The 26497-nt window shown below is 43.8% G+C and overlaps 1 protein-coding gene and 1 long non-coding RNA gene across 2 annotated transcripts in view; one reads left to right on the forward strand and one right to left on the reverse strand.

Moving 5' to 3' along the window:
* On the reverse strand, positions 1-17190 carry LOC138445238 (uncharacterized). The gene is made up of 3 exons (XR_011258765.1): positions 16806-17190; positions 3050-3224; positions 1-1788 (listed from the first exon to the last, which is right to left on the reverse strand). It is a non-coding gene; the product is annotated as an uncharacterized lncRNA (long non-coding RNA).
* Positions 16872-26497, forward strand: part of HDDC2 (HD domain containing 2) — a 17993-nt gene continuing 8367 nt past the window's right edge. The window contains exons 1-4 of the mRNA XM_069599040.1: positions 16872-17150; positions 18423-18544; positions 20174-20276; positions 26307-26375. Coding sequence (XP_069455141.1) covers positions 16974-17150; positions 18423-18544; positions 20174-20276; positions 26307-26375 — 471 coding nt within the window. The 5' untranslated portion in view covers positions 16872-16973. The remainder of the gene's footprint in view (positions 17151-18422; positions 18545-20173; positions 20277-26306; positions 26376-26497) is intronic.

Consider the following 26497-nt stretch of genomic DNA (forward strand, 5'->3'; position numbering starts at 1 on the left):
TTTGCTCGTAAACATTTTATTTATTGCTATTCTTAAAATCAAGAGTTGTAGAAGTCCTTGGCCTGGTCTAATGAAAGGGCAGGCTTTTGGGTGCACATCTAAAAACACAAATGAGTTCAAATGATTCCATTCTATTTCTGAAAACCCTAGTCTATTCCCCCAAATTCAACTTCTTAAGACTCACCATGGCCCCTTGCATTAGTTGGAAGTATTGCTTCTTATCTCAAGCTTATCATGAACTTTTATTTCTGTTATACGTCCCCTTCTTCAAAGTCTTGCATGCAAATGCTTATTTTTCAAAACTCAAACCTAATTTTTTGGTAGGGTCACTGAGGATTATGTCTTACCATTCAAGCTAATTGTATTTAAAAATGAACCAAAAAGGACAAAGAAACAGGTACAAGAATTACCAGTCCAAGGGAGACTCACTTGGGAGAAAAGCATCCACACACCAACTTCAGCAGGATGTGGGATTTTTGCCACTGACTTTTTTCTATTCATGGTCTCACTTGTGAACAGTAGAAGCGAAAGGAGCTGGTTGGTGGTCTGCGCCTGTCCAGTCAATGCTGGGAAACTGTCAGGATTACAATGCTCCTTTGTTGGCTGGCTTGGCAGCGATGCCAAGAGCTGAATGGGCCACAGAGACTGAACTAGTTATGACGACCGCTGGGTCCCCCCGAATGACCAGAGGCCCTCCCCACCCCATCGCCCGGCCACCCTGGAATGACAGTGTGGACACGGAGACACTCCTATTCCCCCCACAAATATGCTTCACCAAGTTGGCCGATGGAAGGCACCAACTACCTGATGACCCATCTGATTCAGTAGGGGCATCAAGCTTACTGGAAACTTGCAAAAAAAGAAAAAAGAAAAACGAGATAGAAAGTGTATCTTGAAAACACGATCTTGTAATTATGTGCTAATCTTTTCCCACTGAAACTGTACAGGGAATTTTGCAGACTGAGAGTAAAGGATGAAACAATAAACTTAGGACAAAATAGAAAAAGAAGTTCCCCTCTGATGATATTCATGGAGAAAAATACGATCTGACCAATTTAGGTCACAGTGATTTTTATGTTTGTTTTTGACAAATCACATGTCCCTGCACCCCAATTTTCAGATTTAGATGTATCTCCCAATAACAGAGAAAGAAACTAAAGACTAGGAAGCAGGTAGGGCAAGAAAACAAGATTACTAAACAGAAAATGAGTTGTTTTCTAACAGCTTTCTGCTAACCCAGACTCCTGGTTTTATTTAAGAAGCCCACTGCCTTTGAAAATACACAGGGTCTTTTCAATAGCAAAAGATCAAATGATGTTAATCAGGCAGCGGGCCCTAATCCTTTAATGCCGCTGTCTCTTTACATTATAAACATTCCAGCTGTATGAGCTGGAACGATTTTTATCTTAGCTTGTCTTTTCTTCTTCTTCCTCTCTCTTTAAATTTCAGGTTTTGCCAATCAGTACAGAATAGGCTTTCTTCTACCTCCTTGCTAACCCCCATCCAGCAATAATCTGTTGTGCCTTAGAACAAAGGAAGACAAGAAGATGGGACAGTGGGTACCTCCATCTCCCTGTTTTCTAATCCACGTCCTTCACGCATTTAAGTCAGTTCCAGTAGGGAAGCCACGACTGCCGGGCACTGCATGCAGCTCACGGCTCTCCACGCTCATCATCTCTGCTCCCGCTCAGCTACTGGTTTGGCCTGATAGGTTCAGTTCACGTACCACAGGAATGGATGCATTTACAGCTACTATCAACTGCTTTTTTTTTCTTAACCCCATCTTTGCTGCAGAAAGATAATAATTATATTTTGAAAACAGTAGCATGCGTAGCTGAAAGAACTGACTGGGACAGACAGAAGGCTATGTGACAGCTGTCTTCAGATATTTGACCTGCCACCCTGTTGACACAGGACTGGACTTCTGGAGGATGCAGAACCATCACAGCAGTGATTCTTCGATGGGGGTGTGGTGGTGTGCAGAGACACTTAGAGAATCCTTTAGGTTACATCTCTGCTGAGATGCTAATGTCACTGCAGCAGAATGCCATCGTTATCCTGAGAGTCTGACCTACTTTTTACGACGATGAGGATGGAAAAAAATTGAAGTGTATCAAATTGGACTATAAATTCCACCAAATCAGTTGAACTATATGTAATCCCCTTAACTGTTTATTCCTAAAGCCGAACAGGGCCGGACATGTGGCAAGTACTCAAAAATGCTTTTTGAAGTATTATTTTGTGGACGAATTACAAAAAAAAAAAAAAAAAAAGCAGGGAAGCAAATTTCCCTTTAATATAAGTGGAATGCTCTAAGAAGAAGCCCTGTCCTAGGTGGCTATGAGAGACAGTGAGCTCTTCATCTTTGGAGGAGTTCAGACAAACTGGAGATAGTGTTACGTAAGCTGAGGAGCTGACCCGGTGTATAAAGTGAAAACAGTGGCAGTCCATTTTAGCTCCAGGCCAAGGAAAAACTCCAACGCTTTCTCCTCATGACCATGAACAGATTCATCTTTCGAAGGGTACAGAAAGATGCAGCCCGCAATATCGTCCGTTTAAACCAGGGCACCAAATCCTTGTGCCCTGCTTTCTGGGAGTTCTGTGTTAAATTTGAGTCACGGTTTACTAAATCCTAAGTTTTTAATTTCTATTCCTAAGACTAAAGTTTTTTGTTTTTGTTTTTTTACCAAGAACACTTGTACCTTTGAAAGTCTCCATGGATATGATTTTCTTCATTAGAGCATCATTTGAATGCTAATGTTTATTAACCTAGAGCTGTGGTTGACAGGTCCTAAAAACCTAATTCCCTCTTCTTGTGGAACTAAAGACCTTGAAACCCATCTCTTTGTCACACTAATTTGGGGCCCAAATTTCCAAATTAATTTAAATGTGGCCCATAAGAGAATTCCAACATTTCTTGAAGCATTGTAAGTCTTTTGAAGACTTCTTCCCCTCCCCATCCTGCTTTTCCCTCCTCTTCCTTCCTTTTTCTTCTCCTCCTCCTTATTTTAATTCTGAATGAAGTTTATCATCTCAGGAAATGTGGTACCTTGATAATCTCTTTTTGAGATTATCTATGCATCCCACGTTGATTTATACTGAACAACTGTGGCCGGTTAAAAAGAAGTAATAAAGTGGGAAGCCTTATGCCCAGCTGGTAGACTTGCTGTGATGATCTTTTGGTGAAGAGCGCCACCTCTCATCAGCAAACCAACGTAGCCTTTCTGTGGGCAGAGTCAGAGGAGAAACGGAAAAATAAATCAGCGATCACTAGCATTTTCTCTTTGCACAGCATTCCATTACCTTTTGGACCTCAGACCACACCTCATGGCTGTTTCAGTGGGAGCAGTTCTGGGCTCTAAAATCATTATTTACCATCTATGAATTCACTGTTAAAAGACAGTAATTCTTAATTCATTTCTCAGCCTGGACCATTCTTTAAAACCTTGAACTTTCTAGTGAATAACAGTGGTAACAGTGACAGACTATTTTCTTGGGCTCCAAAATCACTGTGGACAGTGACTGCAGCCATGAAATTAAAAGACACTTGCTCCTTGGAAGAAAAGCTATGACAAACCTAGACAGCGTATTAAAAAGCAGAGACATGACTTTGCCGACATAGGCCCATCTAGTCAAAGCTATGGTTTTTCCAGTAGTCATCTATAGATGTGAGAGTTGGACCATAAAGAAGGCTGAAGAATTGATGCTTTTGAACTGTAGTATTGGAAAAGACTCTTGAGAGTCCCTTGGACTGCAAGAGGATCCAACCAGTCAATCCTCAAAGAAATCATTCCTGGATGTTCATTGGAAGGATTGATGCTGAAGCTGAAGCTCCAATACTTTGGCTATCTGATGTGAAGAGCTGACTCCTTAGAAAAGACCCTGATGCTGGGAAAGACTGAAGGCAGGAGGAGACAACAGAGGATGAGATGGTTGGATGGCATCACCGACTCAAACACGACTTTGAACAAACTCTGGGAGAAGGTGAAGGACAGGGAGGCCTGGAGTGCTGCAGTCCATGGGGTCTCAAGGAGTCGGACATGACTGAGCGGTTGAATAGCAATGTAGCGTGTGAAGTGGAAGTCCTGTGTTTAAAGGCTAAAAGTGGGCTCTTTGATCTGCCAATATGGATGGAATCCCAGCTTCACTACTTACTTGTTAGCTGTGTGCCCTCCGGTGAGTTACTGAACCTGCCTAAGCTTGACATCCTGAGGGAGTATCAATTTAGTGCACATTTTATTGAGCTGTATTAAGACAGAATACACTGTTGATGGGAATGTAAATTGGTGCAGCCACTATGGAGAACATATGAAGATTCTTTAAAAAACTAGAGTTACCATGTCATCCTGCAATCCCACTCCTGGGCATAGATCCAGAGAAAATTCTAATTCAAAAAGATAGGGAATTCCCTAACGGTCCAGTGGTTAGGACTTGGTGCTTTCACTGCTAAAGGCCCAAGTTCAATCCCTGAAAAGATACATGAACCCTAATATCCACAGCAGCTCTATTTACAATAGCCAAGACATGAAAGCAACCTAAATGTCCATGGATATGTATATATATATTTGCTTTCCTAGTGGCTTGGACGGTAAAGAATCTGCCTGCAATGCAAGAAACCTGGGCTCAATCCCTGGGTAAGGAAGATCTCCTGGAGAAGAAAAAGGCACCCACTCCAGTATTCCTGCCTGGAGAATTCCATGCACAGAAGAGCCTGGTGGGCTACAGTCCAATGGGTGGCAAACAGTCAGACATGACTGAAGTGACTTAGCACTCATCTATGTCTATATCTATCTATCTATCTATCTACCTACCTACCTATATACCCACACAAAAATATGGGTTTCCCAGGTAGTGTCAGTGGTAAAGAACCTGCCTGCCAATGCAAGAGATATAAGAGTGGCAGGTTCAATCCCTGGGTCTAGAAGATCCTCTGGAGGAGGGCATGGCAATACACACCAGTATTCTTGTCTGGAGAATCCCACGGACAGAGGAGCCTGGCAGGCTGCAGTCCACACGGTCACAAAGAGTTGGACATGACTGAAGAGACTCGGCACACGGCATGCATATATATATGGAACACTTGTTGTTTACTCACCAAGTTGTGTCTGACTCTCTTGCAACACCATGAACTATAGCCCACCAGGCTCCTCTATCCATGGGATTTCCCAGGCAAGAATGCTGGAGTGGGTTGCCATTTCCTACTACAAGAGATCTTCCCAACGCAGGGGTCGAACCTATGTCTTTTGTGTCTTTAGCATTGGCAGGCGGATTCTTTATCACTGAGTTACCAGGAAGGCCAATGGAATACTACTCAGCCATTGAAAAAGAATGAAATAATGCCATTTGCAGCAATATGGATGGATCCAGAGATTATTATACTAAGTGAAGTCAGTCAGAAAGAGAAAGACAAACAGTCCATGAGATCACTTACATGTGGAATCTGAAATATGACAGAAATGAACTTACTTACAAAAAAGCAAGTCTCAGACATAGAAAACAAACATCATTACCAAAGGGAAGTGGGGAGTGGGAAGAGATAAATTAGGGATAAATTAGGAGTTTGGGATTAGCAGATACATACGCTATGTATACAATACAATTAATAAACAAGGTCCTATTGTATAGCATAGGGAACGATATTCAATATCTTGTAATAAACCAGAATGGGAAAGAACATGATTTAAAAATATATGTATATATAACTGAATCAGTTTGGTGTACACCTGAAACACAACAGTCTAAATTAACTACATTTCAACAAAAAATAAAGAAAGAAAACGTAAAGTACAGTGATGCACGCAAGTCACCAAGCAAATTAACGTTAGTTTTAGTATTATGAGATTGCTGGCTCTTTCTGTTCATAAGGTTCTGTGTGATAAATAACTGGGGAGAGTTGGGTCTCTTAGCCCTTAAAATATTTTACTTAGGTCTCCCTCCCCTGTGACTGTGGCTCTAGCTGAGACTTCACCCCAAAGGACATAGAGCAAATGAAGGTGTCATGACACAAAACGGTTTTGCGCCAAGTCGCGTCAGTCGTGTCCGACTCTTGGCGACCTCAGGGACTGTAGCCTGCCAGGCTGCTCTGTCCTTGGGGTTCTCCAGGCAAGAATACTGGAGTGGGTTGCCGCGCCCTCCTCCAGAGGATCTTCCCGACCCTGGGATCCCATCCAAGTCTCTATGTCTCCTACATTGGCAGGCAGGGTTTTACCACTAGCACCACCTGTAAGACCCTAAGGATCCATAAGCCTGGGGATAAACTCAAGAATATCTGCCTTTTTTCGCCTGCCCTCCCTACCCTACTCTCATCTTCAGAGCTGCATCCCTTATAAAAACACTCAAGAAGAGTCGATTTCAGAATGTCTTCTCGACTCTGTTCCTCGTTAAAAGTGTCCCCAGTAATCTTAGACCCTTTATAAACTTTATGAACTTATAAATAAGCCACTGTGCTTTAAAAATTATATTGCAAATAATTTAGTTCATTTACTCTAGTTCCTCTTTCAGAATATGAACTTCACGACATCTAGCCTCTTCCTGCTTTTCTCACTACACCCCATGTTCAAGTTCCAAGAATGATTCAAAGAGCATCAGTGCCTTGATGTTAGATAAACCCGGGCTCGTGCTGTGCTTCGATCGCCTGCTTGTGGGGGACCCTTGGGAAAGCTGCCTCAGTTCTCTGAACCTTGGTTTCTTTGTTCATAAAATGACGGCAACCGTGCAGAGTTCCCAGCAGTCTTAGAAGTAACACTTGAAAAGTCCTTAACACATAATAAGCCTTCATTAAAAGGTCAGGATCTGTACTTTTCTCTTTAAATTGTCTAGTAGGACGATTACCACCATGATGACCACCATTTCTAAATCGATCATTGGCCCAGATTCTCAAGAACTAAAGAAAAGCAGAAGAAAGGAGATATAAAAAGCCAGAAAAACGTGATGAGAACTGAAAGCTTTCGCCGAAACCAAATCAGCAAACACAGGACAATAAATGTAGTATTCCAGAGCGCAGCCCAGCAGGCTTCCGCACGCTGATGAGAGAACACTGGTGAGATAGCGCCACCTAGTGTCGGTCTCCTAATATTACATGCAGCGACTCAAAAGGAGCCTCCAGTTTATCCCTTTTGTCTCCGTTCAGAAGATGGGTATGCACCTCTTGTACCACTTGTGCACCCATCCTGAGTGGGGCTGTGGACAGCACTCATGGATCTGCTCAGCAGCACTTTACTGTGTGCATGCTACTTCTACGTTAATAGTTAGATCCTGTGCCTATCAATTAACTCATTGGCAACAAGTCAGCAATTATCCAACATATTAATCAATCACAAAGTAGCAAGGATAATGAGACTCCTCTTGACACTGGCAGAATAAACTGTGACCTTGATCATCATTTCCCCATCTGAAAAGAAAAAAAATACTTTTTGTAAGCTTTTCAAATGAAGTTCAGAAAATTATGAATACTTAAGGAAAATGTTTTATCTATCATGATAGTGCATCTTGCAGTTACTGAAAATAATTAAACACAATGATGTTAAGTGAGGGGTTACACAGTGCTCTATAGACATTCAGTCCTGAATCCTGGGAAAGAGAAAATGAGCAGATTTGATTAACTTTGTATTATTTAATCACTTGTTCATAGTAGAATCTATGAAGACAAACTAATTCCACCAACAAAGGAAAATTCCAGTAGCCCAAGAATAAAGCAACATACCCTTCAACTGTAAGAAAATTTAAGAATTAGAAGGTACTTTAGGAAGAAGAGGGCTTCCTGGGTAGCTCAGCGGCAAAGAATCTGCCTGCCAATCCAAGAACCGCGGGAGATGCAGCTTCAATCCCTGGGTCGAGAAGACCCCCTGGAGAAGAAAATGACAACCCTCTCCCAGTATTCTTGTCTGGGAAATCCTCATGGACAGAGGAGCCTGGCAGGCTACAGTCCATAGGGTCACAAAGAGTCAGACACGGCAGGGCATGCACACAATCCTTCTTAAGAAGAAGACCGTTTCTTCTTATATAAATGACACTATGTTTATCCAACGCACATTTCTTGTGATTTGGTCTTTTACCCTTGATTGCCGTGTAAGGTTTTGTTACAGAACAGTCTGGATCGATTAACAAGTCAGGCTGTAAAACACCTTCTACAACGTGTCATTTCTTTGGAGAGAGGCAGCCTGAGAGAGAATTAAAAACAGCTGAAGACACATACACACCCATTGCTGTTCCTTTTTTAAAAGGCAGTTTTAAAAGCTCAGATCAAGAGAGAATAGGAGGAAACAGAAAGTTAGAGCAGAATGTTGCTGCTGCCATGGTTCTGACCCAAGACAGGCTCCGGCCTCGGAGACAGAAAGGACCATCCAGGCAGCTTGATACGTCGCCTTCCCAACTCTCTGCCACCCAGCTTCACCTGTGCATGGGAGAAGAGGGGAACACATGTGTCCCAGTCCTGAACGACCTTGTTTTATCAAAATTCCAAGGCTTTTGGGCCAATGGCATCTCTTTTGGTAGATGCTGGAAAACATCTCCCAAACAGACTGAAGTTTGTTCATTAAGTTAACATTTTTGCCCTCCTGACTTGTGCTCTTCTGTAAACATCTCAATGGGGCTTCCCTGGTGGCTCAGCGGTAAAGAATCTGCCTGCAACGCAGTATCCACAGGTTTGATCCCTGGTCAGGAAGATCCCCTGGAAAAGAGCATGGCAACCCACTCAAATACTCTGGCCTGGAGACTCCCATGGACAGAGGAGCCTGGCCAGCTACAGTCCAAGAGTCAGATACAACTGAAGCGACTTAGCACACTCATAAAAAGAGAAGAGGACAACGGAGGATGAGAAGGTTGGATGATATCACCAATTCAATGGATACGAACTTGGGCATACTCTGGGAGACAGTGAGGGACAAGGAGGCCTGGCATGCTGCAGTCCATGGGGTTGCAAAGAGTCGGACAGGACTTGGTAACAGAACTACACCACTTCCCACCTTCTGAGGTCAGAAAGGAAACTTGTAAGCATAAGATAAAAAATTGCCATTTCAATTAAATTGAACCAAAGACACACACAGAACCTGATTTATTCCTAGAGACAGTTTGAGATGTACTTTGCCTAGAAGAGCATTTCTGCTCTGTATCACCTTCCAAGCTCTGACATATAATTCTTTGGTAATATAGCCGCTTGAAATTCATTCAACCTTTACCAAGTAATGGCATATTCTGACACAGCATCTCTCTTTGTGAAATGATTTCCTCACACAGGAGAACTTGATGACTGCCAGGATTCCCACAATGCCATTCTAGAAAGTCCTAGGAGGTGGTGTGGATACTAGAAAATACATGACCGTTGGTGCTACCAGGTTTCAATTCTGACACAGCAATTTAACACGTGTACAATCTTGGGCAAATTTTTTTTTATCTTTCTGAGTCTGTTTTCCAACTCCTAGTGCAGGGTGTGGCACAAATGAGGTGTTCTTTAAAGAAAGGTATTATCAGGACTTCCCTGGTGATCCAGTGGTTAAGAATCTGCCTGCAATTCAAGGGACACAGTTTTGATCTGGGAAGATTCCCACGTGTCTCAAGGCAACTATGCCTGTGTGCCAAAAACTACCGAGCCCATGCTCCACAAGAAAAGCCACTGCAACGAGAAGCCCACACATTGTAACCAGAATAGTCCCCGCTCTCCGCAACTATGGAAAAGCCTGCGCAGTAACAAAGACTGCTCAGTTCAGTTGCTCCGTGCCCGGTCACATCTGATTCTTTGCGACCCCAAGGACTGCAGCACGCCAGGCCTCCCTGTCCATCAACTCCCAGAGTTTGCTTAAACTCATGTCCATTGAGTCAGCGATGCCATCCAATCATCTTGTCCTCTGTCATCCCCTTCTCCTCCTGCCTGCAATCTTTCCCAGCATCAGGGTCTTTTCCAATGAGTCAGCTGATCACATCAGGTGGCCAAAGTACTGGAGCTTCAGCTTCAGCATCAGTCCTTCCAATGAATATTCAGGACTGATTTCTTTTAGGATTGATTTGGTTAATCTCCTTGCAGTCCAAGGGACTCTCAAGAGTCTTCTCCAACACCACGGTTCAAAAGCACCAATTCTTTGGTGCTCAGCAACAAAGACCCAGCGCACCAAAAATAAAAAATGAATAAATTAAAATAATTTTTTAAAAAGAAAGGCATTATCATTTCCACCTAAATGCTTCTTGTACTCACTGCCGGATGCATGCATGCTAAATTGCTTCAGTCACAGACAACTCTTTGGGACCCTGTGGACTATAGCCTGCCAGGCGCCTCTGTCCATGAGATTCTCCAGGCAAGAATACTGCAGTGGGTTGCCATGCCCTCCTCCAGGGGATCTTCCCAATGCAGGGACTGGATCCACATGTCCTGGGGCTCCTGCACTGCAGGCAGATACTCCACCACTGTTACACTCTCACCAGCCTCCTGCAAGACTGCCTGACTGTCCTGAGCTTTCAGTGAGGCTAAGCCCTGCAGTTTTAGTATCTGTCCTTATACCTAATTGTTTTCCTGGAGTCAATGTCTGTTTCCACCACTCGTAACATTCACCACTCGCTGCCTTTGTTATTTGCCATTCTCACTGTTCTCCCCCCTCTTCCACCAGACTTCCTCTAGACATCCTGTCTTGAATGTTGGTGTGGTTTGGTTTGCCTTTTATGACTCTGAAAATGCACTGAAGGATCGCTATTCTTCCTGAACATCAAGCCAAGAAACCATTAAGTGCCAACACCATCTTGGGCCCCAATCCAACAGGTTTTGGTCTGATGGCTTTAATGAATGCTGGATGCTCTGGGGCTGTTTCCTTTTTTTTTTTCCTTTTTTTTTCCTTTTTTTTTTTTTCCTTTTTTTTTTTTTTAGACACACTTTAAAAATCACCTGCCCCTTTAATCCTCTGGGTTCCATGTCACTCCAGATGTATAAGATTACTGGAATTTTGGCCTCTGGGATACCTGAGGTGTTGTTACAAAACATACAGGTTTACTCTTTAATAGCGAGGAATGTGCCAGAACAACAGCATTTGTTTTAATTGGAAGTGAAAAGAAAGAAAGACTGTTAGAAGCTTCATATTATCAGGATTGTTTTCCGGCTCTCTTTTGGTTTATTCTATATATTACTTAACTTAGCTGCTATTTTATAGGAGTAACTCTTTTTATTTAACATGGAAATGCTACTGCTGAGTGTGTGTGACAGTTTCTTTTTTTTTTCTTTTCTGTGTTTGGAGAAGGGCGCTGGCACCTGGTCTAAGATACCTGATAGGTCTCTGAACGTGAGCACGTGCAACTGTTGTCAGTTGCCTAGTCGTGTCTAACTCTTTGTGACCTCACGGACTGCGGCCCACCAGGCTCCTCTGTCCATGGGATTCTCCAGGTGAGAATACTGGAGTGCGTTGCCATGCCCTCCTCCAAGGGATCTTCCCAACCCAGGGATCAAACCCACATCTCCTGCATCTCCAGCCTTTGCAGGCAGATTCTTTACCACTGAACCATCTGGGAAGCCCTAGGTCACCATGCAGCAGCTCCCAAAACAGTGGCTGGCATCAAGGTCCTCCGTGAAATTCACCTGGAATGCCACCCTATTCCTGATGATACCTGCTGATGAACAGGGGCAGACTATAGTCTCAGTCACTCAAGACGGATAAAAGTTCCAATCTGTTCCATGTGATAAGGATGGAGTGATACAGTAGCTGAAGACTCTTGTGCAGTTATGAAACTCTTCAGTCACTGAAGATGGTTATCTATGGAGAAAGTCTGGCAGCTTGCCAGAAAACTCATGTAAGAGATTATTTATTAATACTCAGATAATAATGTAAAACACAAACCAAAACAATACTGTAATACCATCTTTATACAAGCAGAACCCCCATTCTATAATCTAGATGTGTCCAGGGGTGATTCTAACACACCTACTCATGACAATTAGCGTGGAGCTAAACTCTTCTTGCTCAGCTTAAGGTTAACTGGAAAGAAGATACACCTTTCTTGGCAACGTCTCGGCCATCACCCTCAGCCAACAGACAGGGTGCACTCTACAGCTTCTCATCTGAGCAGAGAGCGCCCCTCCACCTCTGTCCCTGATGGCTGGTTTTATGGAAGACTGCTGCTGCTGCTGCTAAGTAGCGTCAGTCATGTCCAACTCTGTGCGACCCCATAGACGGCAGTCCACCAGGCTCCTCTGTCCCTGGGATTCTCCAGGCAAGAACACTGGAGTGGGTTGCCATTTCCTTCTCCAATACATGAAAGTGAAAAGTGAAAGTGAAGTCGCTCAGTCGTGTCTGACTCTTAGCGACCCCATGGACTGCAGCACACCAGGCTCCTCCGTCCGTGGGATTTTCCAGGCAAGAGTATCAGAGTGGGGTGCCACTGCCTTCTCCGATGGAACACTCCCGCCCACTCCTAATTTATTTTATTGCACTGCAATACTGCACCAAAGGAAAGCAAGCGGCAAAAGAGAACAAAGCCCAAGCTCTTTCGCTTGAGCAAATACTCCCGTTGGAATATTCGTCCACTCCACAGACTTACTATCCTACATTTATCTTCTGTGAGCTGAACTGCTCTGCTTAGCCTAGTTATGTGTGTGTGCGCTCAGTTGCTTCAGTTGTGTCCGACTCTTTGCAACCCTATGGACCACAGTGTGCCGGGCTCCTCTGTCCATGGGATTCTCCAGGCAAGAATCCTGGAGTGGGTCATCATGCTCCCCTGCAGGGGATCTTTCTGACCCAGGGACAGAACTCGTGTCTCCTACATTGCAGGCAGATTCTTCACCCACTGGGCCACCTGAGAAGCCCAACCTAGCTACATAAATGATCAAAGCCTTCCTGATTCCCCTCACCTTTCCAGGACCTCTGTGGCCAAGCTCCAGAGCCTGCCTACCCTACTTTAAAAAGGGATTACATGTGAAAATTGTTTGTTTACTTTATTTTCTCACTCAACATAAATATACTTCCCTTTTCTGCCAATTACAATTCGTCGACATTATGAGTTTACTTGTAAGCATTTTCACTTTGGAGCTATACACTGCAGCTTCTTAACTGCAGCATAAGAGACATGCGGCTGGCTAATTCTTTGTTGTGGGCGGTTGTCACAGGCTTTGTAGTTTTAGTAGCAGCTCTGACCTCAGCTTCCTAGATGCACACCCTCCACCGTGTTCCGTGACAACAAGACTGGCTGTCTGGTTTGGACAATGTCTCCAAACATTACTAAATGTTCCTTTGGGGAAAGTCACCTGGAGATTGAGAGTCACTGATAAAGACCAACTATTGAATCTTTTTATCAATGAAGACAGGGCAGGCAAAAGCATTATTTCTCTCTTGGGTATCTAAAGGAAAAACTTTTTTAAAAGAACATAGGTTTTAGTCTCTATTCTTTCATCTGTTCCTAAGACATTTTTATAAACATTTTCTGGGCAAATTTTCTTGGATCAACCATTGCTATCTGTTCACCTGCCCAATGCTTTACACAAATAACAGTACACCAAATCTATTTTACACACAGAATCTTAATTTCCACAACAATATGTGGTACTAAAAGCCAGAGGGTTGGGAAGCAGCAAGGTGTCAATAAAGAAAGATTTGGAGGAAGACAGGCCGAAACTTCAATTATGGAAGCATTGTTCACTGGTTGTAAAACTCAGGCCAGCTCGTTAGCTTCTGTGCCCCTCAATTTTCTCATCAGAAACATGGAAATGTTACCTTGGAGAAACACTGCAAGCAATCAGTGCAAAGAAATAGAGGAAAAGAACAGAATGGGAAACACTAGAGATCTCTTCAAGAAAATTAGAGATACCAAGGGAACATTTCATGCAAAGATAGGCTCGATAAAGAACAGAAATGGTATGGACCTAACAGAAGCAGAAGATATTAAGAAGAGGTGGCAAGAATACACAGAAGAACTGTACAAAAAAGATTTTCACGACCCGGATAATCACGATGGTGTGATCACTCAACTAGAGCCAGACATCTTAGAATGTGAAGTCAAGTGGGCCTTAGAAAGCATTACTAAGAACAAAGCTAGTGGAGGTGATGGAATTCCAGTTGAGCTGTTTCAAATCCTGAAAGATGATGCTGTGGAAGTGCTGCACTCAATATGCCAGCAAATTTGGAAAACTCAGCAGTGGCCACAGGACTGGAAAAAGTCAGTTTTCATTCCAATCCCAAAGAAAGGCAATGCCAAAAAATGCTCAAACTACCGCACAATTGCACTCATCTCACATGCTAGTAAAGTAATGCTCAAAATTCTCCAAGACAGGCTTCAGCAATACGTGAACCGTGAACTTTCAGATGTTCAAGCTGGTTTTAGAAAAGGCAGAGGAACCAGAGATCAAATTGCCAACATCCGCTGGATCATGGAAAAAGCAAGAGAGTTCCAGAAAAACATCTATTTCTGCTTTATTGACTATGCCAAAGCCTTTGACTGTGTGAATCACAATAAACTGTGGAAAATTCTTCAAGAGATGGGAATACCAGACCCCCTGACCTGCCTCTTGAGAAATCTGTATGCAGGTCAGGAAGCAACAGTTAGAACTGGACATGGAACAACAGACTGGTTCCAAATAGGAAAAGGAGTACGTCAAGGCTGTATATTGTCACCCTGCTTATTTAACTTATATACAGAGTACATCATGAGAAATGCTGGGCTGGAAGAAGCACAAGCTGGAATCAAGATTTCTGGGAGAAATATCAATAACCTCAGATATGCAGATGACACCACCCTTATGGCAGAAAGTGAAGGAGAACTAAAGAGCCTCTTGATGAAAGTGAAAGACGAGAGTGAAAAAGTTGGCTTAAAGCTCAACATTCAGAAAACTAAGATCACGACATCTGGTTCCACCAATCCATGGGAAATAGATGGAGAAACAGTGGAAACAGTGGTAGACTTTTATTTTTTGGCTCCAAAATCACTGCAGATGGTGACTGCAGCCATGAAATTAAAAGACGTTTATTCCTTGGAAGGAAAGGAATAATCAAGCTAGATAGCATATTAAAAAGCAGAGACACTATTTTGCCAACAAAGGTCTGTCTAGTCAAGGCTATGTTTTTGCCAGTGGTCATGTATGGATGTGAGAGCTGGACTGTAAAGAAAGCTGAGCACAGAAGAATTGATGCTTTTGAACTGTGGTGTTGGAGAAGACTCTTGAGAGTTCCTTGGACTGCAAGGAGATCCAACCAGTCCATCCTAAAGGAAATCAGTCCTGACTGTTCATTGGAAGGACTGTGAAGTTGAAACTCCAATATTTTGGCCACCTGATGTGAAGAGCTGACTCATTTGAAAAGACCCTGATGCTGGGAAAGATTGAAGGCAGGAGGAGAAGGGGACGACAGAAGATGAGATGGTTGGATGGCATCACTGACTCAATGGACATGAGTTTGAGTGAACTCCGGGAGATGATGATGGACAGGGAGGCCTGGCGTGCTGCAGTCCATGGGGTCGCAAAGAGTGGGACATGACTGAGAAACTGAACTGACTGACTGATATGATATAACACTGACTTCGTTGATCACATTCTTTCCTTCTTGAAATACTTCGTTCATTTGGCCTTCAGGATATAACTATCTCTTAGTCTTCTGTTTCAGTGGCTACTTCATCCTGGCCTCCCAAACTCTAAATGTTGGTTTGCCTGAGACCTGAGGCTTCAGACATCCTTTCTTCTTCATCCACACTTCTCCAACACATCGTCTCATCTAGTTTCTCTGTTTTACGAACCGTCCTATGTTGCTTACACAAAGTTGTTACCTTTCCCCTCACCTTTAGATTCACATCTCTACCAAGATCTCTGATAGGTATCTCAACATGTCCCAAACTAAACTGCTGATTCCCACGCTTCCCACAACCTCCTCTTACAGTTTTTTCCAGCTCAGTACATAGAAACTCCAACCTTTTGGTGGGTCAGGTCAAAATCTGTGAAGGCATCCTCGATTCCTCTCTTTCTGTCATACCCCATGTCCAATCTGTCACAAACCCTGTTAGTCCTACCTTTAAACTATACCCCCAATTCGACATCTCACCACCTCCACTACTAGAATCCTGGATTTAGCCAAATCATCTCCCCAGAGAATTACTTCAGTAGACTCCTAACTGGTCTCTCTATTTCCTCCCTCCTTATAGAGTCTATTGTCTATGCTACCCGCTCTCATGGAGTCCTTCAGTAGGCACATCACTAATGGCTCAGATGGTAAAGGATTTGTCTGCAAAGCAGAAGACCTGAGTTTGATCCCTGGGTCGGGAAGATCCCCTAGAGAAGGGAATGGCTACCCACTGCAGTATTCTTGCCTGGAGAACTCCATGGATACAGGAACCTGGTGGTCTACAGTCCATGGGTCACAAAGAGTCCGACAAGACTGAGTGACTAACACTAAGTGCCTTTAAAACCTGGCACCCTTGGTTGTTGATAGAATTAAGACAGACGGTTGAGACAGGCCCTGAACAACTTTCTGGGGTAGGGGATTCTTATCACTTGCGGTGTCCGGGAGGTTGGGATTTCATCATGGGATTGTTCTCACTCCCTAGCCATTTATCCTCACCTCCAAGTCCTCCAGTTATGGACAGCATCCAATCCTTCCAGTACTCTTGTCACTCCTAATTAATGTCCCCTTCCAACTCATTTTCCTTGTGCCCTCGTTAAAAATGTTTATAGATTGCTATCTTGGAGGTAGAGTCTATCTCTTCCTCTAGTCCAGAGGCAAGATTTTGGTGCATTATGACATAAGCCTTCCTCCTCCTCCACGCCACTCACTCTGCCCGTCCCCAAGGAACTGCAAGCCCTTCAAAAGTTTGATGGAGTGCAGTTGAGCAGAGTTTAGCAAATAAGTAAAGCATACCTAGATGCTCCAAGTACAGAGTCTCTGACGTGGGTGGTGCAATGTTCAACGGCTGCCACCGGGGCCAGAAAGGCGGAAGTCTGGATAGAAGGGTTGAGGAAAACCTGAGACAGAAATGTAGAGGGACGCAGAGGAGAAGGGGGAGGGAGGAGCTTCAGGGGGAGGGGCATGGGCGGGGCTTCGGGGAGGAGCTTCAGGGGGAGGAGCTTCGAGCGGTGGCCCCGCGGCCGGCTAGAGCCTGTCGGGATCCGCTGCCGCATGGCTTCGGCCTCACCCGCTGCGACCATGTCGGGCCGCGGGGCCCGGAACCTGCTGCAGTTCCTGCGGCTGGTGGGGCAGCTCAAGGTGAGCGGGCGCCGGGAGGGCTGTCTGAGTTCGCGGCTGCGCGGAGAGAGGCCGGGGCCGGCCGCCGGGCAACCAGGCTTCCGGTCCCCGCCCGGCCTGAGGCCTGCCCCCTTCCTCGGTTCTCAGCGCCTCGTGGGGCCTGCAGAGGGAAGCCCTTTCAGAGGGATGCTGTCGTGCGTGAGGATCGCGGGCGGAGGAGGCAAGACGGCGTGGCGGGATTGCTGGGCCCCACCCCAGGCCGGGCAGAGTCCGAGCCGCAGTGGACCCCGATGTCCGCCTGGCGCTCGGAGGGGCCCGGCCCCGGCGGCCTTGCGAGAGATTTCTGAAGGGGAGCCGGCGCTGTGATGTGTGGATCTCCAGGCTCGAGTCTGCCCCGAGTACATAGGAGGGTCACGACCCCTGGGCTAGTGGGAAGAACAGAATCCATTGATCCTGCAGGGTTTGAGTGCCTAAAATCTTTTTTTTAAGGAAGGATTTTATGTAAGACACTGAAGTTATATCCGAGGGGATCCTCCTTCCATCACCCGCCCCCATCCTGCCCACACCCAATAATGACTTTGCGGAGTTTCTCCAAGCTCAAAGCAGATTGTTTGGTGCCACTGTTACTGTAGTTTATAAACTTTAGACGTGTCAAGTCCCAAGGAGAAAAGACAGGCCCTTAGGATCACAGGGTATGACTGGCGGTAGTGTAAAGACATTAGAAATGCCTTACTTATTATTTCTGCTTCAGAGTTTGGAGCTCTGTCACTTGTTCAAGTTCAGCGCTTTCCCTTTTATGTCTAAGGACTTGTGTATGTCTGTACATGCAAACATCAGTAACACTGTTGGACTTACAGGTTGTGTGTGTGTATAAATTACTCAGTCGTGTCTGATTCTTTGTGACCCCCTGAACTATAGTTCTCCAGGCTCCTCTGTTCATGGAATTCTCCAGGCAAGAATACTGGAGTGAGTAGCCATTCCCTTCTCCAGGGATCTTCCCAACCAGGGATTGAACCCAAGTCTTCTGTGTTGCCAACAGATTCTTTATCATCTAAGCCACCAGGGAAGCCCTTCTATGTTGTATGTCTATGGCTTATTCTTCCCTCTCTTTCTCATTCTCTGACCTCACTCGTTTATTTGATTCCAGATGTCTCTCCCTAAGTTGGTTAAACATTTTTTAATATGTACTGAAACTATGGCCCAGTGCTCTATTCCCTGGACTTCTCTTCAGAGAGCATAGCAGATAGTTAAAATATGTATTCTTATAAATTTCTTTCTGTTCATTTTTATCAGAGAGTCCCACGGACTGGCTGGGTATACAGAAATGTCCAGAAGCCAGAGAGCGTATCAGATCACATGTACAGGATGGCAGTTATGGCTCTAGTGACCAAAGATGAACATCTGAACAAAGACCGGTAAGCTGTGAACTCTGGTGTCAGTAGGGTCTGCGATCCATGGGAGTGCATGACTCTTCACGTATGAGGCCTGTGTCCAATTCTTCTAGGTTAGTTTATAGTCAAGAAAAATTATTTGAGGCGAACCGTACAGATTCAGGATGTGGGCAGGGGGACTGTGTGCAGCAATTGGAAACTGCACTCTGGGTTTTCTCTTGGCAAGTGAAAGAGTCTGCCTTGGGCTCAAGGAAACATAAGTGTGATTTGAGGATTTTCCAGGGCCTTGAAGGTGAGTGTTTTATGTCTAAAATTGGATCCAGACACTATGTATTTTATTTAGCCCCTTTTCTGAATAGCACCACTCTTTTGTGAAGCGACTTTTTGAAGTGGTATGTGCAGGAAAGAGCTGAAAAGAGATATCCTGTCCCCTTAAGTCAACCAACAAGTGTTTAAAATGATTTCTGAGCAAAGGACAAAGTTTTCTAGCCAAACAGTAAAAGGTGGTAAATAAAACCCAGATGAAGTACATAGGCCCTGAGTGGTTTCTATACAAAGCAAAATCTGAGTTGACCTCTAAAGGGTTGATTAGGTATAGAAGTAGAAGACACAGCATAGAAAGAGAAGGGCATGGAGACCAAATCTCTGATGATAAGGAAGTAAAGGTATGTTCTAGAAATGATAAATCAGCCCACCCAAGTGAAGCAGAGGTTCATCTGGGAGTCTCAGAAGCCCTGTCACTCTGTAGATGGGGTAGAACTTAAGGAGATTTTTGGCACATGGTACAAGATGAACATGGTATCGAATGGAGATGAACCTTCGCATAGTCTGCAATTTGAGCTAGATGAGAAAGCAGCTGCAGGCAGGGACACCTGTGAGTTCTTGTTCTGCCTTGTTGATGCTGGGAATATAAAGCAGACTGGCCCTCTGGGGCATTTATCTCATGAGCTGCCTTTGTTATTTTGATGACGATTATCCTGATCAGCAGTCATTACCACTAACAATTCCCAATCGTTACGGCTAATAATTATAGTCATTTGTTGAATGATCAACATGTTTCAGGAACATAAAGTATCAAATTTAATTTTCATACCAAACTTAGGAAGCATTAGTACCCCTTTCTTACGGATAATAAAATGAAGGCTGCAGAACTTAGCATTAAAGAAATTAAGTGACTTGGCAAAGGGCACACAGCTAATAGATGTTAATTGCTGGATTCAAACTCAGATCTGTCCAGCTCTACCTATTTCTCTATAAAGGGCTTCATTTTGACATCTAACTAGTACATTTGGAAAATTATTTTTTTAAAGTGTTAAATCGGTAAATAAATGCTATAACCAGATCACCTTCTTCTGGCTTTTTAAACTAAAGTTATCAACCTTTTAAAGTGATATTTGAGAGACCAGCTTTTTTTTTTTTTTTAATTCATGCTAACAACTTCCCTTGCATTCTTATGTATTTGTATTGAATATTAACTAGCAGTTTTGATTCAGATCTGTTGCAGGCTGGTAGAATATAATTACCTTTAGAAAATACTGCATTAAAATCCTCTGTGAAACTAGGGAAAAAAAACTATATTATGTAACTTAAAGTAGTATAGAGAAGGAGTCTGTAGTGAGTATAATTCTGTGTAATTATTTCTTGCCTGGTCAGATGTGTACGCCTAGCCCTGGTTCATGATATGGCAGAATGCATCGTTGGGGACATAGCACCAGCAGATAACGTCCCCAAAGAAGAAAAACATAGGCGAGAAGAGGTCGGTGTTGACTGTTGACTCCACAAAAGAAAAACCCATTGCTGAAACAAAGGAAAACCAGAAAAACCCATTGCTGAAATGCAGCTAAGTTCACCAACCCTAAGAGAGAGTACCTCCTTGATAGAGTCTTAGTATGTTGGGAAGGAAGATCAAGGGAGGGTATTTATAGAGTTGTAGGGCTTGGGCCTGAGGATGTTTGGATGGATCTTACTAGAGCGGCTACTGTCTTACAAGATGAGATTGCCCAAAGTTTAAACATGAAAGCTTTGGGTTGGTAGGGCTCGTGAGGCAAGGTGTTAGCAAGGGTCTTGAAGAGCAAGCTGATAGTGCTTACTCTACTTTGGATTGGTTTACAGTCTTACCTTCCAGAAGTAAGGATTTCGTGGAATAAGCAGTGAATTGGTTTTTGCTTGTTCTAAGCCTTAACACAGGGACAGGATGTTGTGTTGGTTTCGTTTTGCACGGAGAGGCAGAAAGGGGATCTGAGCACAGGATACGTGGTATGGCTTTCATTCGAACCATGGAGATAGCTGGAACTTAAAGGCATTCTCCATGCCAGTTAAGCTCTTTGGAAAGAACTTCTATAAAACCCAGGAATAATCATTATTATAGTTAGTGTTTAGTAAGACAAGCCTGGTGGGCCGCAGTCCATGGGTTTACAAAAGAGTCAGACACAAGTTACTGGCTAAACAACAACAATAACAACAAATTTTAAATTAGTCCTTTAATTTAGTGGTTAAATTTTAAAATTTGTATTAGTAGGCAATGACATCAATTAAACAGGGTCTGCTGATTTGGAGTCTTAAAACCAGAGCCCAGGGGCAAACAGAAAGATGTATTTGAAGCAGAGACTGGAAAATTCAGGAAGGGTGTGTGTTTTTGTTTTTGTTTTTTTTTTGGCTGAATGGACGGTTCCCAATTCAGGGATTGTTACAAGCTGCTTTTCTTGTAGGCCAGAGGGATTGATCCTAAATGTCTTTAAGTCAACAGCCTTCATCAAGATGGTTTAACAGGGAAGGTGGGCTTCAGTAGCTGTTCTTGGGGAAAGGGTGGCCAGAGCTCAGAAGCCAACAGCATTTATTCCCCTTTTGAGGCAAGAAGGTCCCCAGGGAATCTCAATTCAGGAGTTCCAACACACCATAAATTATGGGAACAAGGGAGATATGGAATGTGGTCATCCTATGAATACAGGTCCAGAACACATGAGCATCAGGACAGTTGGTGAAAAGGGAGGAGCTAAGGAAACATTTCTCTGTAGGAGTCTAGACTGTAGTGAATAAAGAATTCCTGGGTTGATCGGTTGATATAAAAACCAGTTCGTTCACGATACTGAGTTGCAGGGACTCTCCCAGTAGCTCAGTGGTTAAGACTCCACACTCCCAAAGCAGGAAGCCTGGGTTCGATCCCTGGTCATGGAACTAGATCCCGTGTGCTGCAACGAAGTTCCCATGTGCCGCGACTAAGACCGGGTGCAGCCAAATAAATTTAAAAAAAAAATGATACTGAGTTGCAGAAAGGAATTAGCCCCAAACCGTAGGATGCTGGGTGTTGACATGTGCATAGAGGAAAAGATCCCTCGGTTATATACCACGTGTCAGGATGTATGGTAGTTTCATACAAGGGTGAATTTAGACATTGTGGAGGAGAAATCACAGGCTGAAGAACCATAAGGTGATCAGAAGCCTTAAAGTGACCAGAGGAAGAAGACCCTTTCCATGTGGGCACCCAAGCAATGTGAGGTACACTCCACCGAGGAATGAATCAGAACCTTCTGAAGAAAGAACAGTTCAGCAGGCGGGACGACAGATTAAACCTACCTCTGTCCTGACGGAAGCTGAGTCCTGGCTAGTGGCGCCCCCTAGAGGGGCATTGAGGGGACTTGCCGCTCAGGGAGTACTGGATGCCATATCTGGGCAGTGATGAAAAGCCCTCCCGGCCTCATTGAACCTCCTGGCTGCTGCCCACCCCATCTGGTTCACAGGAGAATAAATATCATCATCAGAAAGGACAGGCAAACATCTTTAAGCACCGCACGTTCTTGGGCAAGAAACCAAAGGCTTGGAAGCACTGGTCCTTCATTGCCTCTTCCTCCATTCATTAGGATTTGGGAACAGACCAAGATGTGGGAGGTAAACAGCTCCTTATGCAGATGGTGTTTAGGGATGAGGTTCGGATGTCTGAACCATGCCTTAAGATAATTAACTGAGGGTTTCTTGGCTCCTTGAGGTGAAACATACATACTGGGCCAGGAAGTGTCATTTTCCCAGAGGCTAGTCCACTGCATCTAGAGGGCTTTAAACCCAAGTAAGTGGGAGGGAAAATATTTGATAACCCTGGAAGGCTGATTGTCCCAGAGGAAAGTAGGTACTAAGATGAAAGGGAGAATGAGGGTGTAGAAGAGAAAATTTAGGGGGTGGGGGCAAAAGCAATGCTTGTAGGCTGACTCCCCTCCTAAACAGAATAAAACAAACTTTATGTTATAAACCGAGATGGTAAATGATGCCTTGTAGGAATCATGGATGTGAGAGTTGAACTATAAAGAAAGCTGAGTGCCGAAGAATTGATGCTTTTGAACTGTGGTATTGGAGAAGACTCTTGAGAGTCCCTTGGACTGCAAAGAAATCCAGCCAGTCCATCCTAAAGGAGATCAGTCCTGAGTGTTCATTGGAAGGACTGATGCTGAAACTGAAACTCCAATACTTTGGCCACCAGATGTGAAGAACTAACTCATTTGAAAAGACCCTGATGCTGGGAAAGATTGAAGGCAGGAAGGGAAGGGGACAACAGAGGATGAGATGGTTGGATGGCATCACCAACCCAATGGACATGAGTTTGAGTAAACTCTGGGAGCTGGTGATGGACAGGGAGGCCTGGCGTGCTGCAGTCCATGGGGGTCACAAAGAGTCAGACACGACTGAATGACTGAACTGAACTGAACTGAAGGGATCATTAAGAACTAGTGGAATGGAGCTTGAGGCTGGAATACAGCAATAATAGGTTATTATATTCTTCTGCGAAGGGAAAACTTACTAAAAGGACAGAGTCATGATACATACATATACACACATATACCTGACAGTTAAAGTTGCTGGAGAACTAGAGGTTAAAAGGGGAAGAACCATTTATTATGGGAGTGAACGTGGCAAGATAAAGAAAGTGAAACATGTAGTGAATATTTTATAGAGTCCTTGCCCTGTTCCAGATAATAAGTACTTTCTATATAGTGACTATTTCATCCTCACAGCAAACCCCTTCAGGTAGGTACCCCTATCAACCTCATTTTATAGATGAGAAACCAGAAAGACAGATGTATCTTGCTCAGGATTCCACAGCTAGTAAATGGCAAGCTGGGTTCCAAACCGCGGCTCAGTCTATAGTTTGCCATTAGCTTTGGCGCTGTGCAGCGTCACCAGTGACGTGTGAGTGATGAATACTGCTTTCTGGGTGCTTCACGTTTCACTCAGCTCAGAACTTCAGGCAAATTCTTGACATGCTTCGCTAACAGGAAGAAGCTAGGGAAATTATCACTCCAAATCTATGTGTGAATAAGGCAAAATTCAGTTTAGAAGTGGGAGTAGCAGGGTTCACAATCAAGAAGGGAAAGTCTGGTGTCATCAGACCCTTGTCCTGGACTTCAGTGAAGTCAGTTTCAGAGGATCATTTAAAAAGGGCCTGATTCTGTGGCATAGGCTGCCAAACAAGGAATAACAGCTAAGAGGTCTCAAATGCAGTCCTGATTGTCTAATAACAAATGGTGTCAACGAGTTGAGATCCAGAAAAATCATTGCTCAGCTTCAGGAAGAGAGCAAAACATATTTGTTTGTTATGTTTTGTTTTTTAAAGGACATTGTGATTTTAGTCAACAGGAAGCTTGTTAATCAGTCATATGTGATTTCCAAAAAGCTGACTCAGTCTTGAGCTGCATTTATAGAAATAGAGCATTTACCATGATGGACACTTTGGTTCCATTGTGTTTTGACTGGGTCAGACCACCCATCAATCACTATATTCAGTGCTGGGTACATCACTTTAAAGGGAATGAAATAATTCCTTGTCAGAGCAGGACTTTTAAGTTTATATTCGAAGAGTTTAGATTTTGATATCTCTGTACATATATATTATACAGTTCATTCCTTTCAAACAAAAGCAATGGGCAAATGCCTCTATTATAGTGGAGAGAAAAGTCATCTATTTGTAGAGACATTTTTAATTTTTGAACATGCAGTTTTTTCTCACATATTTTGCGGAGATTTATGAAAAAGAAACAAGGGAGAATGCAAGTACAAAATACCCAAAATTTCATACCACTAAGGGTGGAATAATGCTACAAGCCATTCAAGATGGCGACACTACTTACAAGAGCCGACCATTGATGCTGGCCAGTGTGGTTTGCTCTGGAAATGGTTGCGTTCTGTAACTTTTTTTTTTTCCTCCCCACTATAACTAGTTATATATAAAGTATTCATTTTTACTTTTATTGCTTTTTACCGTTTCACCATTTGATTTCGGTAAGACCTTGCCCCTTTTATATAAGCACTTTGCCAAAAGTGGTTTTTAAAACAGTATTCCTTTCAGGGAGCCTAAGCTCTGGCCAAATGAACTGGAGCTGATTAAGAGGTGGAGGATAATGATAGAAAGTGAGGGAAGGAGTTGCAAAGCCATTTGAGAGTAGGTTGCAGACCTCATGCCCCCCAAATGGGATACTTGAGGATTTTGGAGCAACATAGAAATGAAGGAAGAGATGGAATAAGAGGGGCTCTTGGGACTTTGGAGATGAGAAATATGTACTGAGCACCCTCCGTGCTCTCACTCTCATTTCAGCCTTTCTGTGCTTTCTGGCTCTCTGAACTCTACTCTGGGGCTCCTCTCCCTCGATCTCACCATGCAGCTGGTCGCTGAGTGGCTGGGTAGAGTTACATGGCCATCCCTTGGACCAGTCACTGGCCACAGAGATTCTCGTCTGCTGGGTTACCGCCCACCTGATTGACATTGTGTTTTTGTGAGGGAAGAAGGCAGGAGGGGTAGGTTAGGCACAGTGGAAGAACTTGCAGGGACAATTTTCAGCTTGATATGAGACACTGGTACTTCCTGCTAATGCTGCCTAAAGTCCACTTGAGCAGCCTCTTGGGGTGCTTGGTTCCCACCATGAGGCCTGTGTGTGAGGGAGGACACAAGTCCCCAGAGATGCTGCTGAGGGGATTGGTGCACGTGGACGGTTTGGCTCACTACCCTTAAACATCTCTTTTCAGCCTGTGAGTCTGTGAGCTTAACAAAATGCTGTCTTGTAATTTCCTTTATGTTAGTGACAATAGGTGCCCATTTGTGTAGTGCTTTACATTTTGCAAATAAAAATATTAACAATAGAAAGTGAACATAATGGTGTACCAAAACTTTATTTGAGCTTCGTAATTCACTGACACTTTGCTGTTTTCCCCACAGTCAGATTTGTTTTGAACTGTACTACTTACTGTTGAGGGGCTCCCCAGTGGCTCAGCAGTAAAGAGTACAGGAGACGCAGGAGACGAGGGTTTGATCCCTGAGTTGGGAAGATCCTCCGGAGGAGGGTATGGCATCCCACTCCAGTATTCTTGATTAGAGAATCCCGTGGACAGGGGAGCCTGGTGGGCTACAGTCCATGGGGTCACAGAGTCTAATACAGCTGAAGCTATTGAGCACGCGTACACTTACAGTTGAAATTCACATGCACTTGGGGACTCTCATCCTCAAGATATAAAACCTTTGGCCTCACTTCTGTTATTTCTGTAATCGTCTCATACCCTCCTCATTGTCCTTGATTGTGTCCAGTGTGCTGCAAGCCACAACATAAGTGCTCCTGAATAAATACATATAAAAAAGACACTTATTTATTTAATGTACACAATTGCCCTCCTTGTTAGCCTAAATCTTCTCCAATATTCTGCTGCCCCTTTGGGAGTTATTTGGAAAAGCATGAGTCCATTATTTGGCATTTGTAGGTGAATTGTTAACTAACAAATGTGAACATGATTAAAATATGGTTTGATCTTTCAGGAAGCAATGAAGCAGCTAACCCAGCTCCTCCCAGGGGATCTCCAGAAGGAGCTCTATGAACTTTGGGAAGTAAGTATATGCACTGGGTTGCTTTTTATTATAACTGAATTTATATGGCCCGTCAGTGTCTTAGTTGCCTTAGACTATCTTAACGTGCCGTGTCTAACTTACCTGCTTCCTGGGTTGTCTGA

Source organism: Ovis canadensis, chromosome 8 (assembly GCF_042477335.2).
Source record: "Ovis canadensis isolate MfBH-ARS-UI-01 breed Bighorn chromosome 8, ARS-UI_OviCan_v2, whole genome shotgun sequence".
NCBI classification, from domain to species: Eukaryota; Metazoa; Chordata; class Mammalia; order Artiodactyla; family Bovidae; genus Ovis; species Ovis canadensis.